Source organism: Parasteatoda tepidariorum, chromosome 6, assembly GCF_043381705.1.
Source record: "Parasteatoda tepidariorum isolate YZ-2023 chromosome 6, CAS_Ptep_4.0, whole genome shotgun sequence".
Lineage (NCBI taxonomy): Eukaryota > Metazoa > Arthropoda > Arachnida > Araneae > Theridiidae > Parasteatoda > Parasteatoda tepidariorum.
The window spans coordinates 10,459,192-10,475,781 of NC_092209.1; the positions used below are offsets into that span (position 1 = coordinate 10,459,192).

At 33.8% G+C, this 16,590-nt stretch overlaps 1 protein-coding gene across 1 annotated transcript in view; it reads right to left on the reverse strand.

Moving 5' to 3' along the window:
* Nucleotides 1–606: 606 nt before the first annotated feature.
* Nucleotides 607–16,590, reverse strand: part of LOC107448547 (sialin-like) — a 32,634-nt gene continuing 16,650 nt past the window's right edge. Inside the window, exons 6-11 of the mRNA XM_043052557.2 lie at nucleotides 15,471–15,598; nucleotides 13,537–13,686; nucleotides 9,544–9,676; nucleotides 7,763–7,918; nucleotides 5,555–5,640; nucleotides 607–2,528 (exon numbers count right to left, since the gene is read on the reverse strand). Of these exons, the coding sequence (XP_042908491.1) occupies nucleotides 2,346–2,528; nucleotides 5,555–5,640; nucleotides 7,763–7,918; nucleotides 9,544–9,676; nucleotides 13,537–13,686; nucleotides 15,471–15,598 (836 nt within the window). The 3' untranslated portion in view covers nucleotides 607–2,345. The remainder of the gene's footprint in view (nucleotides 2,529–5,554; nucleotides 5,641–7,762; nucleotides 7,919–9,543; nucleotides 9,677–13,536; nucleotides 13,687–15,470; nucleotides 15,599–16,590) is intronic.

Here is a 16,590-nt window from a genome sequence, read left to right on the forward strand (position 1 = left end):
ATTAAAAATTTCATTTCACAACTAAGATGTTAGGGTGACATTTAAGATACTGAGATATTTTAAGACGCTAAAAAATTCTGGCTACGTATTCGACAGCTTTTTATGTTCGGTATCTTTAGACTCTTTGTAGTGACTTCTAAAGCATCAACACTATTTTAGATCATCTATGTTGAAGTCACAAGAAACAAAACAAAAAAAAAAGACTATCAATGATTGATACTCCTTTTTCGAAAAAAATAGTATGCTTAGTAAATAATCAGCTGTTTTGCATTAAATAATTGTTAACAGTGGAATGTTTTTAATTTCTTAACAAGGTTTTATTCTTAGCTAGCAGACAATAATTCTTTTTTAAAAAAACTTGACTATAATTTAAAAAGGAACTTCACTTTAAAGAAAACCTAAATTAAAGTACTAAAAAATTCATTAGTATATTAATGAAGAAATAATAAACGTAGTCGGGTAAAGAATAAGACTTCTAAAAATTTTAAAATTTCATTAAATAGTTGGTAAAATAGTACTGCGCACCACTTCCGGACAGGTGATTAAAAAATTACTTCTAACATTAAGACGATATATAAGATGTTGAGAAATTTGCGATGATGTGAGGTATGCTTAAATATGTTTACTATGTATTTTTACTAATATTTATAAAAAATGTATTCAAGAAATTGATAAATATTTTATTTCAAATCTATTCATCGTATGTATACTATTGAAATTGTATCAGTTATTGAGAAGAAAAAACTAAAAACTAAAAAATAATAACATTAAATAAACACAATCTGGTGTATAATCATATTCTATCAGAAGCATGCTTTTATAAAACTCGACATTCGTTGAATAAAATGTTTTTTACTCAATAAGATGTTTTATTCAAATTTCTTTACTAAATTGCATATAGAATTTTAGACTATTAAAAAAGAAGCATCGTATTTTATAGTTTTAAAAAAGTAAAAATAAAAAGATTAGCAAACGAGTATTAGCGAAAAAAATATGAATGAAATTTTCGCTTCGCGCGCTAAGTTAAGTTCCTCGCAAGTTTATCACATTTTAATATTTATCGCCCCACTTAATCATTTCTTTATTGTCGCCAAATTATTTTTTTTTAAATAATTAATTTCAATTTTTCTCCTCTTCTAATAAATAAGAACAGTTGAAACTTCAGATTTTTCAATTGAAAAATATGTTGATTAAAATGGTATAAAAAAATTCATACCTTATAATTCAACTTTTTTTCAAATAATAAATAATTGTTAAAAATTATTTTTTTCATGAAATTATCTTTGGGTAAATGAGTTTTATGAGTGGGTGCATTTTTTTTTGAATTGCTTCATTAGTTTTTAAAATATGACTGAAAACGCAAAAAGCGAAATTAACATTAAGGGGCCCGAACTTTGAATCGCTCTCCTGACCAAACTATGGGGACCACATTTCCCAGATTGCGGCTACCCCCTACATTTTTAAGATGAAAAATCCAAATATGTAAAAAAAAATGTATGTTTATTCAGAGAAAGTACACTTTTGTGTCTGATTTCGTAACTTAATTAATAGTTAGCACTATTTGAGGTCACCTCCAGTAACCATTAAGATTGACTTTTAGTTCGTGAAAATCCGATCATTAGAACGAAAGTTATTCAGGGTGATATCTTTTTTTTTTTTGCGGACTGTACAACGTAAACAAGGCTTATCTCTTTTTAAAGTGCTTAAAAACAAAAATGTTTGGATTTAAATTTTTCTAAAAGCAATATAAAAATCTTATCTTATTTAAAATAATGGTTTGAATTCTTCAAAATTATGCATCGAGCCACGATGGCTCAGGGGTTAGAGCCTTCGCCTTTTAGTGTGGTGAACCCGGTTCGAATCCCACTGAATGATCCGCATTCCACATCCGGCTTGCACCGACCACAGTGCTGACGGGAAATTTCCTCAGTGGTAGATGGATCATGGGTTGGAGTCCCTTTGCCGTCAGGCTGACGGTGGGGGGTTCTCGTGGTCTTCCTCACCATGTAACGCAAATGAGGGTTAGTTCCATCAAAAAGTCCTCCACGAAGGCAAATCTTGTCATCTGGATTGGGTTCGAAATTTCAAGACTACGTAGTAGAACATTAGCAGTCGTAAATCCAAAAAGTAGGTCGGCTGTTCAACTACGGTTATAAAAATAAAATTAAATTATACATCAGCTTGCCGTAAGTTTGTCACAAATGTCTGCATCACCAGCATGTTAGTTTCAAGTTCTTTTCTCCGTCTCGCTATAAACAAGAAGATATCAAATCTCGATGATTAACTCCTTTTTATTATTTAAGATTTTGTGCTTGATTGATCATTCCATTCGAGCATTAAGTTTGCTACAGTTTTGTTTTCTGAGAAATGTTTTCAACACATTTCACTTTCTTTTTGTCGGCATGGTCGTTATCTGGGTCATTCCATGGTTGAAGTTCAGCCGAAGCAAACAATATGTAGAAGATACCCGTTATAAAATACAGGGTTGCTGAACTTAAGAACACAAATCCCCAATTTCTCAAAGTTTGCTAAAAAGGAAAAAAAAAGTATTTGAGATACGTATTTTGTATTCAGTGTCTTAAAATATGCAAGATAAGCGATATACAATTAATTTCTGCACTTATGAATACTTCATATTATGTGGTTTATTTCTTCAAAATTTTGCTACCACTACAATACAATTTCTGTCCCGCAGTGGACTGATTGTTTAGACACGATTCCCAGCAGAGCACCGAAGTCAAGCATCACTGGTTACGGTCAGTGTGCGGGTAGGTGAACACTTGGATCAGCCTGCGTAGGGACCTAAGGTGTGCAATATTGGTCCTCGTTAAACTGTTCAACCGTAAAGAGCTCGATTTCGCGTGCAGTTCGTTGGGCTACCGAAGCGGGGGTGCCATCCCCTCTGCAGAGGATCACAATTGTGATGGCATGTCTTCGGATCCTAGACAGTAGCCAATAGCCCATTGTGCAGCTCTAGTGCGACGTAAATGAGCAACAACAACTACCAATACAATTTCTAGGCCATGCCATATCAAAGTCTGAAGAGGTTGCACTGGTTCGGTTTTAAAAACATGCGTAAAGATTTATTTATTTATTGTTACAACATACATTTAGAAGCTTGTGTGCTCAATTAAGGCTTATAAACCAAAATCAAATAGAAGGGCAGATGCAGAAAAGGACAGCCTCCAGACACGTCACTTGGTACCTTAGGTCGTTTAAGACCCCTAACCCATTAAGTGGTTCAGTGCCGGTAACTCCTCCGGCGAAACCACAGCCGCGAGAACGAGCCCGGACGTTAATCAGCCCCGTCTTTTATCGACAACGGGCCCGCCCACCTCACTGATGTCGGGGGATCTTCGGCACGACCTCGCATGTGAAACATGGTTTATCTGAGCTGGATCCTATCTTCATTTTCTAGGGGAACCCCTAGAGGGTGGTTTTTCGAGTCGAAAATTGGCCCCACCTTTCTGATGAGCAGCACGAACTGAAGTTTTTTAACGACTGACTTCTATGCTCAACCGACTGGCGTAGGGGTCGTCTTTAACGCGCCAACGCTGTGCTAAACGACACCAACAAGCGGTTGGCCGGGAAATTTCTCGCCCCTTGTGAACGCCTCTACGAAGAGCCTTTCCCTTTCGGCAATTGTTGGCTCCGAATGTCCAAAGAGCTAACAACTGTCTTAGCCCTTGAGCGGAGTCACTGCATGGATGTCTTGCTCGACGACGATAGACCGTTCCATATCTGTGTTCCAAACCACACTATGACTCGAAACACGCGGGAACGTCGCAGTTACTCTTCAAGAGTATTCCGTTTTTAGCTACCTTCTGCTCCCAGCCCCAGGTCAAGGGGTATGAAACTAGGAGCTTCAGGCACCCAGCGGACGGGACATGGACCCAAACAGATACGTCCTCTTGCAGAAAAGGACAGCACGATGATTCATCCACAGCAACAGCGGGATCCGAACCTGCTCCCTCCACCCTTTGCATAACGTTTGGAGAGCGATACCGCTCGGCCATGGAGGCACCATGTGTAAAGATACAATCTGAACTTTATAAAAATGTTTAAATTATTTACATGCAGTCGGGGGGAGACAAGTCTTTAAAATTTTAAGTTATTAAATGATTAAACCTTAACGGACCGATGCTCCTATATAAGCGGCATAGTAATTTATCTTCTGGGTCACATGATGGCTAAAATCATTTTATTATTTATATCCCGCTAGTGGTTCTCATATTTACCATTTAACTGTAATTAACTATTTAATTGTATTATAATGTATCATTATAATTATACTAGCCAGAGTGCAAGCTCGAAATACTTCGCGGCGGTTCAGAGTTAATGCATTACTTTTACTACCACAGGATAAACACTTCCCGAAATTCCGTAGTCGTTGGAGGATATGCGTATCAGGCATATGATATACTCTTGATTGTGAGAAAATTTCTGTTCTTCCAATTCACCCCTTTTGTTTGAGACTTTCTTCCGCAACTGCACAGATAGGAACTATTTATTTCACATTACGATCTAAACTTATTGTGTTTAAAACCATTGGCGAGAACCAATATTTCACATTATTGATTTGTTGTTGTTTCCACTGTCACTTGCCAATACCAGCAAATCTGGTCAGCGAAACTAAGTGAATGTAATGCAGAGGGTGCGTTTCTTATTTTTCAGTGACGCAATCTATGGATAAGAATACGACTTCAGCCCCGAACACACGTCAAAGCTTGTTTTATCAGGCAGACCCATTCATACATCCATTTATTCGTCCACTAATTGTAATTTTGACCTGAACCAGAGAACGATTAATCTCCAATTCAGTATTCCCAGAAGTATTAATTAGTTGTAGAAACTTGGAGGACTTAATGACTCAACAGATTAACGCGCACCGGTCACCATTTACTTCGGCCGGTGAGAATCGAACTTACGACCTCTTGGACATGAGCTCTACGCCCTTCCAACCAGGCTATACCGGTCAGAAAGTGCTTTAATCCAGCTTGTAGAAAATCCTGTTGAAACTATTTTCTGCTTTTTCTATTAGTGGGGTAAATCAGAATTTTTTTTGTGATGACAGTCAAGATATTATGCCAAAAACATAATTATTTTAAGATGTTTTGCACTGCCTTGTAAACGCAGAAAAAAAATTTACTCCAGCGTTTTTTGAAAAGGAGTAAGAAGCTCTGAAGCCTTTTCTAATTATAACGATTCAATTCTGGTTTCGCAATATTATCGGTAAATCACCATTTACTGCATGGGAAGTCTACGGCCGGCAGGGATAGACCACTTCTACTAAAGTCCCACGTCTTCCCAACAAGGCTATCACGACCCATATTGATTTTTTAAAACTTGGTAATCCTCAGAAAATGCAACAGATTACGACCCAAACATCATTTTGCGAAAAAGAAATGCATTTCAAACATTCTGTTCCCATGATTTAAAATTCTAATGGTTTGCTCACTTCTCCAAAAATGGAATCGCTGTACTAAATTATCCTGAATAATAAACTTTAAAAAAAATATTTAATATTAACTTAACGAAGCAGATAGGAACATACTCCACTTTTGAGGACATATCCATCGAATGCTGGTGCCAAAAAACCTGGTAATGTTGAAATTGCATTTGTTATTCCAAAGACAGTTCCTAAAGAAGAAAAAGTAATATTTAGTTACTCATCACTTTATCCTTAAATGATTAAAGCATATAAAAGAGTGAGTTAAAGGTGGAAACTTTCCCCGTTTTAGGGATATTAATTTCTAGTTATAATCCGTTTATTTAATGGTTTAAAATTTCATTTCATAATGCAAGCACGGTGCAACGAGTGCTTATTTGTCTTCCTAAATATCAGGGAAGATAAAGGCGACTAAAACTGTTAAAAAATGGTAATAACTTAATGAACTTTTATTTATATATAATTCTTTTATTATTTAATCGTAACTACTACTATAATTTGCATTTTAAATTATTTAAATTTTAAAAAAAACCACTCTATAGATAAAAAAGTTTTTAATCAACAAAGATAAAGTTTTTAACTTAATAATTTACCACATTTTGTTTTTTTTATTCGTCCGCGGCAAATCCTGAGTTAGTGATTTACTCGACCTTAAATGTAGTGGTGTATAAAATAACCTAAAATCAAACTTGAAAAGCAAGGAATAACGTTTAAAAATTAACAATCACGAGAAGAGATTTTCTCAAAAATAATAGAAAGCTCGCAGATCTGGTTATTATTGTAACAAAAGTTAAACAAATATTTTAACACATTTTGCTCTACATTGGTTAACACGGTGAATGCCACGCTAATTTTACATGGCTTGCTCGTCTGGCCACATAGTACATAACTACAAACTAAATTAGCAAATGTAGACAGACATATCTGATACTTAATATGGGTGGAATCTCGGTGTTAGGCGCGAAGCGCCACTAACCGATTCATCTATACTAGTTTGCCATGTGCGGAGATGCCAACTGCTCCGGACACGCCAAAATAATTAAAAGAACGGTAGATAACTTCAAAGTAAATTTCGAAAATATTTGACTACATTTGCTTGCTTTTTAGAAGGTACAGCATGACACAAGTATCAGGAAGTTCTGAATTATATAAGCCTACGAACTATTTTGAAATAGTGGTGGATAAAAATCTACTAAATTAAGTTTATTAAATCAAGAATCACAATTGATAAACTACCACTTTAAAATATATATTTGTTGTCCGGAGCAAGTTGGCATCTCTGCATGTGCTCTGAGGTCGTAGGAATATTAAGCCTACGAATTGTTTAGAAATAGTGGTGGATAAAAATCTAATATATTGAATTTATTAAACCAAGAATTGCAATAATTAAGTAAATTTTGAATACGTTTTCTGCAATTCCATAAAAGAGTGTAAATTTTATAGTTCTACATTATGTTATACGCTGTCAGCGAGTTGTCTTTCGCGGCCTATGTGAAAGGTCAGTGTCAGCAGGGGTGAAAGCGAGACGGAAACGAGGAAAGGCTGGTAGTAAAACTATTTCAGTTATAGCTAGTTTTGGGGAGGAGTTTACTTATTCTTTTTTTAAATTTTTCAACAATATCTACTTTATCTTGGAAAAGAAGCAGTTTTATATATATGCCAGAATTATAAAAGAAATCTTGATAGTTACAGATATTTCANGGCTTTCACCCACATACCCTCCAACTTATGAGGATTTTGAAAATAATTCTTCCTAGTGGTAGCGAACCAAAGTAGAAATTTTTAAAACAAATGGATCTCTCATAAAACTTTTATCAGAACTTAAGAATCTAGCCATATGGCCTGCACTTTTATAAGTAATAGTGGACAAGTTACGCTAAAATTATTTTTTTAAAAATATTAAGACATTAATTTTGCTACCGTCTGAAAAGAAGATTTCTGAAACTACGGAAATTCCGTAGCAGTTGGAGGGTATGCACCCATGAGTGTCAGCAAGCTATGGCACACGCAGCCTAAATGTAATTTCAGTGTCAGCCACCGGTGGTTGACGTAGCCTAAATGTAATTTCAGTGTCAGCCACCGGTAGTTAACGCGGCCTAAATGTAATTTCAGTGTCAGCCACTGGTGGTTGACACGGCCTAAATGTAATTTCAGTGTCAGTCACCGATGGCTGACGCGGCGCTCAACGTGTTAATACCAATGCTGATACATAATATGCATTTTACAAAGTTCTTCTAAAATTAAATGGAAAATTAATAAAAAAGATATCAAAATAAAATATTTAAAAAAAATACGTTATTGAATAATACTTACCAGCAAATCGTGGACTCATATCAACGTTATTAACTATGAATCCTGAATATATAAATCCATTCAAGCCAAAAGATAAAGATAATAATATGATTATGATAATTGGCCGACAACCAATAAGGGCTATAGCTACTGCGCACAATCCTGGTCCGAAAAGTCCTAAAATTAAGAAATTGAAAGAGGAAAAGCTTATTGAACATAATCATTGATTTTTTATATTACGAAAATATTTCAAATCATTCCTGAAAGTTTCCCGTGCATGTAAGTACATTTCGCTCTGTTTTTTCTTTATGTTTTTTATTTTCTGTTTTTTACGTGATATATTTTTTACTTAATGTGTTCTGTCTTTGCTTCAAATTTTTTTAGTGCTCCTCACACTATTGTGTTAATTTAATTTGCTCTGGCTTCATTCATACAATATTACAAAGCACTCCTTTTTGCGGACATAATCGTGAGAGCTGACGAAGAAATACCTTTTTTTTCAGGCTTTCCTGCGTTTTAATATTATTTTTTAAAATGTATTATTTTAATTTTTTTTTCTTCTCTTTTTAAAATGTGCAAAATTTGGGATTTTGATTTAAACTAAGGTATATCCAATATCCAATCTACCAATATCCAATCGTCCTGAGAAATCGAATTTCAAAGAAGTCTTGCATTTAAATTTCGATTTCTCTGAAGCTAATCAACTGATTTCGTTCAAATTTTGTATTTTGCAATGTGCAATTACATACTTTAAAATGACGTAAAATTTGTATGCTTTACAATTCAAATTGTTTTCGACAATTATTAAATGAAATAATAAAAGTATTGTATATATACTATATATCTTTGGCTAAACGAATTTTATAATAAGGTTCTAAAATTTTTCAAAAGTTCTAGAGATATGGTGAAATACGTAGAAAATAAAATTAACATTAAGGGGTGCAAACTTTGGATCAGTCTCTTGATAAAACTATGGGGATCATATTCCCCAGATTGCGGTTACCCCAATATTGCGGTGGTCAGAAATCTGAATACGTTGAAAAAAAAGTACGTTTATTCAGAGAAATCACGTTTTTGTGACTGATATCATAACTAAAATATCGTCTACACTAATTATTTAGCATATTTGAAGTTACCTCTTTGAACTATTAAGATTGGGTCTCAAAACGTGAAGATCCGATCAAGAGATCAAAAGTTAATCTAGGTGGTCCTCTTTTATATCGCACTGTAATTCAGGAACTTAGTTTTTAAAATTTTATTTATTTTAGTTCTCTGTTTGTTAGTTTATGTTGTAAAGTATCGAACTTATGATTGTATATAGAAATTGCTTGCATTATTTAAAAACCATTAAAAAAACAATTGAGACTTAAAATAATGTGACAGAGTCATTACTCAAATTTGATCATTCTTGCTAATCGAGGTGTAGTCTAATTTTAATGAACGCATCGAGTTAGTCGATAAAATTGTAGTAAAAATTTAGCTGGTAGAGGTCAAGAAATGATTATAGTTTGTGTTGTCTTATCATCCAGTACCGAGAATCATTTAACATTTAAGCACTCTTGCTAATAGGACACTCGGTGAAAATTCAATTAAAAAATTTGACGGAAAGTAGATGGAAAATGAAAGCAAAACAAACTACTGCAATAAATTACATTTTATCAATTTTAATAAAAAACGTATAAATAAAAAAAAAACGTGAATATTTCTGCCCACTATTTCAGCGCACAATACCTCAATAAACTTCATTTTATAATTTGTTATTTTTTATAGAAAACTAATAAGAATGACTGATGATGAATTACCAATTCCAGTTATGAGTTTCCTAATTGTGGTGATTTGTAGATAACCACCTGCTCTGAGAAAATCCGCGAGAACACTTGCAGGCAGCGCAAAAATACACATCATCAAAAATGGGAGGCCAGACAAAATTCCATTCTAAAAATTAAATAAAGTTACATATTTAGAGAATTTCTTAAAAATACTACTGAAAATAAATCTTTTAAATTATCTACCGTAAAATATTTTTGAAATTCAACTAAGAAAGAAGAAAAAAAAAGGTTAAAACACACTGCGCAGTCAAATAAACAATCCCAAGAAACTGAAGTGAACCATTCAACTGAAGTGAAATTAAACCATTTCTTGATGCTCTGGAATCTTGTTTTATTCATTGGAATGCTGATTGTTTTGTTAACAACATTGGTTCGCCCCTTCCTCTCTGTAACACGCGGAAATGCACTTAACTCTATTCACCTCTCAGACACTGTTCTAATTTTCATCTTTTTTTCCCTCTCGGCTTCTGAGGTTTGTCTAGTTTTATTACTCACATTTATTCCTTTTTCTGGTGGCAACTTTACGTTTGTTTATTTCAAATCATTTTTGTTTCTTTACTTTCACGTCTAAAAAGTCTCGAAATCGCTTGAAACATGTCTACTATTATTTTATATTTGTTTATTTATGAAGTGAATGAAGTTTTCCCCCAGATTAAATAATTGTTTCATACTTATTATTCGGTTAATTTTCATAATAAGCCACTGACTTGTCATTGCGAAGTATCGTTGTCTTATCCCCAGAGGTCGCTTGAAGCCCATGAAATGGATCTTATCTGATCCAGAATTAAATTCCTTAATTCCTTACACTACAAGGTTACACTTTGGCACCATGAATTTGCACTCTACCACTTTGAATATTTAAAGTTTTACACTCTAATCTTTAACAACCATTTTTTCTAATGGTATAAATATGTTATAGGGTAATTGTGCAATTGTCTGTGGGTGATTGTATCTTGCAACATCTTGCGTGCGTGTGATTGACTGCACTTTTTCAGACTTTTCAAAGAACCGTGAATGCAAAGTGTTAATTGTTGTGGGATCTCAAAGTTTAGAACTGTGTTCAGGCAACACCTCCTATAATTGCAACCCTCCACACGGTTTCTTATAGGTCGTCCGATAAAACCACTATGAAAGTAAACCAGTTTAGAAACAGTCATTTAATAGAAAATTTAGTAGCAGCAGCCTTTTTCCTATCCGATGGGGTACTGTCCCATAAATTTTAAAAATAGTTGTAAATGGTGGTAAATAAATTTTCACTCGATATTCACCTATATATTTTTGTGCATTTATTATCTTGTATTTTTCCTATTTCTATGAGGCTATGTGGCTACTGTGCACCTGCGAAGCTCGTGGTGAGGCGAGGCAGTCTGCCACAAAAATCTCCTCTCGGTCTTAAATTTGCTTGTTTCATCTCGCTACTTTATTTTAATTTTCTCTCAGTAAATGTTACTGAACGCCAACTTTTACCATTCAATTGCGCTTCGACGATTAATAATACATTCCCACCAGATGAATTATTTAGAGCCCCTTGCGGGGCTGATACTAATATAACTACCACATATGAGTATTTTTAAAATAGAATTCGGGTTCATGCGCACAACTGGTTCACTTTTTAAATAGTCTGCGCACACTACTTAAATACCGTATGGAGCCTTTCTGATTTAGGAGGAGATTTTCCAACTTTCCGAGGAACAGCAAAAATAAAGACTGTTTTTATCAGAAAAAAAAATGTTTTAGGGACACTCATATCGGAAACTTCAAAAGTGTTAAAGAAAACAAGGGTTTATTTTTAAATACAGCACTTTAATTTTAGTAAAATAGTGCTGTGTTACTGCTGATTGAAATTTGTTTTTGTCTAAATTTCTGAAATGCTGAAAATTTTTAAAAATTATGAACTTACTTAATCCATTAATGTCCATCGTCTTTTATATACCCTGCATACTGGCAGCTTTTAACATAATACTCAGAGAAACTATGTTATTGATGTTGAAGATAGTTCGTTAGAAGTTTATTATTCTTAATTCAATTTCTACTAAATGCTTTGTAAATATTATGCATATTTCTATTAATATATCCATCCATCTGTTTTACCATTGTATTTCATGTAACAAAAATCAATATTATCAAATTTTATTCCTTCAACTGTTGCTTATTAATTATTATCAAGCATTTATTTCGAGAAATGAAAAGTATTGGCAAAAATACAGGGTTCCTACGACCTGAAAAGAATAATTGAGTGATAGCTAATATTTTTCAAGACTACTGAAAGATGCTTACATAAATCCTTCAGTTGAGAATTATGAAATTATTCTCGAATTAGTTTTGCTCCTATATATATTTCCTTTAAAGCATTTTATTCATAGTTTAAAGCATCTAGATATTACTCACTTTTGCTACCACTTTTAAAAAAATTTTCAGACCGTGGAAAATCTGAAATATGTTTCTATCAGATCAGTTTAGAAAGAGATAATGCATTGATAACAACCTCATCATATAAATGATTATATAAGTTGGTATCAAATATGATTTGCTACCTGAAAGACTAAATAAAAAAATCACCCAATTTTAGTAAAAAAACTTACACCTGATTTTAATTTGGCTATTTTCTCTTAGTCTTGTATTTAAATCTTCCTCTCGAGGTACTTTTCACGGTTTAAAAACATATGCAACCACTGAGAGATGCCTGTCAACTTTCTACGCTGTTCGTAAAATTTATTCTAGAGGCACCTAGGGTTTTAATGTATTATTTTTAAATAATTTGAACTTTTTTCCCCACATAACTACATATTAAGGATTTAAAAGTTCATAAATAACGCTACTTTGTTCTAACTTTTTCGGGTCCTCTTATACAAAATATATTTTAATATTCCACATGAAGAAGAACTACAGATTATCATTTGACTGTCCAGACTGCATTTGTGAACTGGACGGAGAACTGATAAGGGCTTGTGGCGACATCTCTGTTATTGTCCACTGCCTACTCATAACTATTTATGTTTGATGACTTAATTAAAGTAATAACTCATTTACTAAGCAGCAAATATCAGGACAAAATTTCAACATTTTATTTCTTTCCTTCAAAAAAGCTGTTTCTTAAGAAACAAAGTTTTTTTTCTTCTTTTTCGTAGAAGAATATTCATTTGTCCACTAATTAATGCCCATTTCCAATGTTATTTTATGCTCATCCGTTTTATGAGCGGTAACACCCTCCAAATGCTGGGCAAAGCGGGAGGTAGCGGGTTCAAATCTCGCTTTAATTTGACAACGGTTTATAAGCGTAAATTGAGCACACAAGCTTGCAAATGTATGTAATTCCGATAAAATAAAAAATTTTCTTTCGTGGCGAAGCTTTCGAAATGTTTGCCAAACTACCAAACATTTTGAAAGTTGGCCTTAAAATATTTACCACTCCATAAAATAATTTTGCAAAAAGAGCAGAATTAGGCAGGCCTGCTAAGAGTGAACAAAACAAAAGCCACTGTTTGAATAATAAACAAGTAAAGCCTTAAAGCCATTTAATAAAGTTATTATTATAAACATTAAAAGAGTAAAAACGTTAATATTTAGAGAGGTGGATAATTTATGGTGCAAAAGAACCTTGGAGTGTAAAGGGTTAAAAAAATTGAATTCTAATGGATTAAAGTGGTAGCTCAGGTATATGATTAATATCTATTTCAGAAACTAATCCTTCTTAAAAGATGGTTTTAATTGAATAAAACTCAAATCGTTATTCCTCGTTGAGGTAGCTACGCAACTAAGTAGCGGTAACTAAATCTTCTCTCAAGTACTTTGAAAATAAAATTAGGGTTCATGCGCACAACTGGTTCATTTTTCAAATAATCTGTGCAGACTACTTATAAAATTCCGTGAGGAGGCTTTCTGATGTAGGAGGTGATGCCAGTACTAGGCTGCCAATTAACGAATTAAAACGACTCTTAGTCTACTGCTTAAAAGAAAAAAACTTACATCTTTTAAGTTGAAATGTAAAACATTTGAAAGGTATGTTGGCATCATAGTCAGCGAATTGTAAAAAGTCCAATCATGTCCGAAATAGGCAACAACCAAGGCCCAAAATGGCATTAATGTCCATATTGATTTCCATGGAATTTTGGCATCCTGTAAAAATGAAATACTTGAGCTAGTTTAATTTCCTTCAAAAAGGTTGACAGTAGATATTTTATAATAATATCCCTGTCATTATATGAATACATTTTTGAATGTATAAAATCAGTTAGGTATCTTTGGCATGAATACACGTTGAACAAAATCTCTATAGTGATGCGGACAACGTATAAGCTCGTCGTGTAAAATAAAATTTTTTATTGACTATCAAAACTCAAAATTTCAATAAAATACAATAAGAACATTATTTGGTGGTATGTTTCCTTATTATTTCCAATTTTTAATTGCAAGGTGGAAAGCGGCTCCCAGCATATAGTCCAACTACATACGTAAACTGTGAGAGTTGATTTATGTAAATGATAGTGCTGAAATTACATAAACAGTTAGTATGGGCCAACACTGATTATTTGCTCTACGAGATACAGTTCTAAACACTCTTGAATAGGATACAAGAAAGCTAAGCATTCAATCCAAGAGCTATTTCTTTCTCGCTTTCAGCCTCCTCACGGTTTTGTGTAGGTAGTCCGATCAGACCACTATGAGGGTAAACCAATTAATGAAAGAATCATTTAATATGAAATCTATTAAAAATTAGAAAGTGGTAGCAAATATATGTCTAAATTTTGTTTCATTTATGAATATGATTGGTTTGTTTTATTTACTTGCCCGCCACTACAGATTCAATTCTCAAATATATATGATAAATTTCTCTCAAGTACTTTTAAAATAGAATTTGGGTTCATGCGCACAAGTGGTTCGCTTTTTAAATAATCTGCTCAGACTACTTGTAAGACACCGTGTGCAGGCTTTCTGATGTAGGACTGTATGCTTCAGTAGAGCTGAAGGCATAATAGAAGAGAAGAAAAAGTGGTAGTAAAACCCATGATCTGTTTACCACTGAGGATATTTTACGTCAGCACTGTGGTCGGTGCGAGCGGGAGCGGAATTCGTATCGACCAGCCATTGCTGAGATTCGAACCCGTTTCACGTAATTTCAAGGCAAACGCCCTGAGCCATCACAGTTCTGTCTTTGTTAGTTAAGTAATATTTTGAGTAAGGTACTTAAATATTTAGTAAAAATTAAGAAAAGAAATCAGAGCCGTGTTGGTTCAGGGGATGGAGCTTTCGCCATCCAATGAGGCGAACTAGGTTCGAATCCCAGTTGATACGAATTCCGCATCCAGCTTGCACTGACCTCAGTGCTGACGTGAAATATCTTCAGTGGTAGACGGATCATGGGTTAGAGTCCCTTTGCCCTCACGCTAACTGTGACAGGTTCTCGTGATCTCCCTCTCCATGTAACGCAAATACGGGTTAGCTCCATTAAAAAGTTCTGCACGAAGGCAAAATTTCTCCCAATACACGATCCAGGAGTCCCCTTGTCTTCTGGATTGGGTTCAAAATGACAAGGCTACGGAGTTAAACATTAGTAGTCGTAAACCCATAAAATTGGGTCGGTTGTTCAACGACGGCTATAAAAAAATCAAAATATTGGTTATATTAAAAATTTAAAAAAACTCATTTTTTAACACATGTTATCAGGTAAATTTTGAGCCCTGTTTGAGTTAAACATAGTACTCTTTATTTAATTTAAAGTTTATTATTTACGTAAGCTAGTTTTTTAAATTTATCTAAATACTGATTTTTAGTTTCCCCTTTGTGACTGCCACATTATATCCGCCATTATTCAAAATAAACACTAATATTTTTTTTTTCATTTTCAGTGCAAGGGATTTACTCTCTTTAAGAAATGCTATTATTCAATAAGTATAACTTACATCTGAACTGGATTTGTCTAAATTGTCCTGGATGTATGCTAATTCCTCTTTGGAGATTCGGGGATGGACATCTGGTGTGTCATAGACAAGCACTGCCCAGAAGAGAAACCAACAACATCCTAATGTTCCTAAAATAAAACATTGCTATGTATTTTTTTTTAAAATAATGATATATTAAAATTAATTTATATAAATGGAGAATAGCTTGAATAATAACAAGCATAGAAGCTAAAAAACAAACATCGAAACTCTTAAAAATAGTTCAATCTTTGCTTTTAGAAAGAAAAAAAACATTCATGAGCTTACAATTTCTCAAAAATAAATTCGAAGCAAACTAATGTCATGGAAATAGTTGAATTCTGTTAAGGATTTCAAAATAAAGATTAATTATATTCAGTATCATTTGACATAAAAATATTGCTCGAGGTCAATTCCTGATAATTTCAGATTCCACGCACCCATAATCCTCAATTTTCCTCGTTAAAATATTATTTCCACAGTACCTATAATATGTATCTTGGTATTTACCAAATATCGCATTTATAGCAATAGATGTGTCTTGATAACGACTATTGCTTTTACCATTCTTGTTTCTCTTCAATTTAGTTTTTATTTTATTCATATTTTTCATATTAATTTGTGTTTATATATACACCATATATATATATATGGTGTCTCAGTTAAACGTTTCAGAACTCCTTCAGAACTCCTAAGAGAGGTAGGGGGCATCCTGACGACTCGAAATCATATAGCAATGCGGGGTCGGAAATGCTTTTCTGAAACGGTGATGTACGCAGAAGCACCTTAAAGAAAAGAGACCAGTAAGTGAAAATTCGTTTTAATAATACATTGAAAAAATTATATGGCCTCCTCGGTCACCCGACCTATCATGTCTTGATTTTTATTTCTTGGGTCATATGAAAGCACTGGTTTATGGCACCCCTGTTGACAATGCTGAGGAGCTGGTTGCAAGAAACGCAGTAACTGCCGGCGTGATATGCCTGGAGTATTGCAGAATGTCCATGAGCCGGAGATGTGAGGTGTACATTGTAGCCGGTGGCAGAAACTTCGAAAACTTACTTTGACCCATGTACCATATAATTTTTTCAATGTATTATTA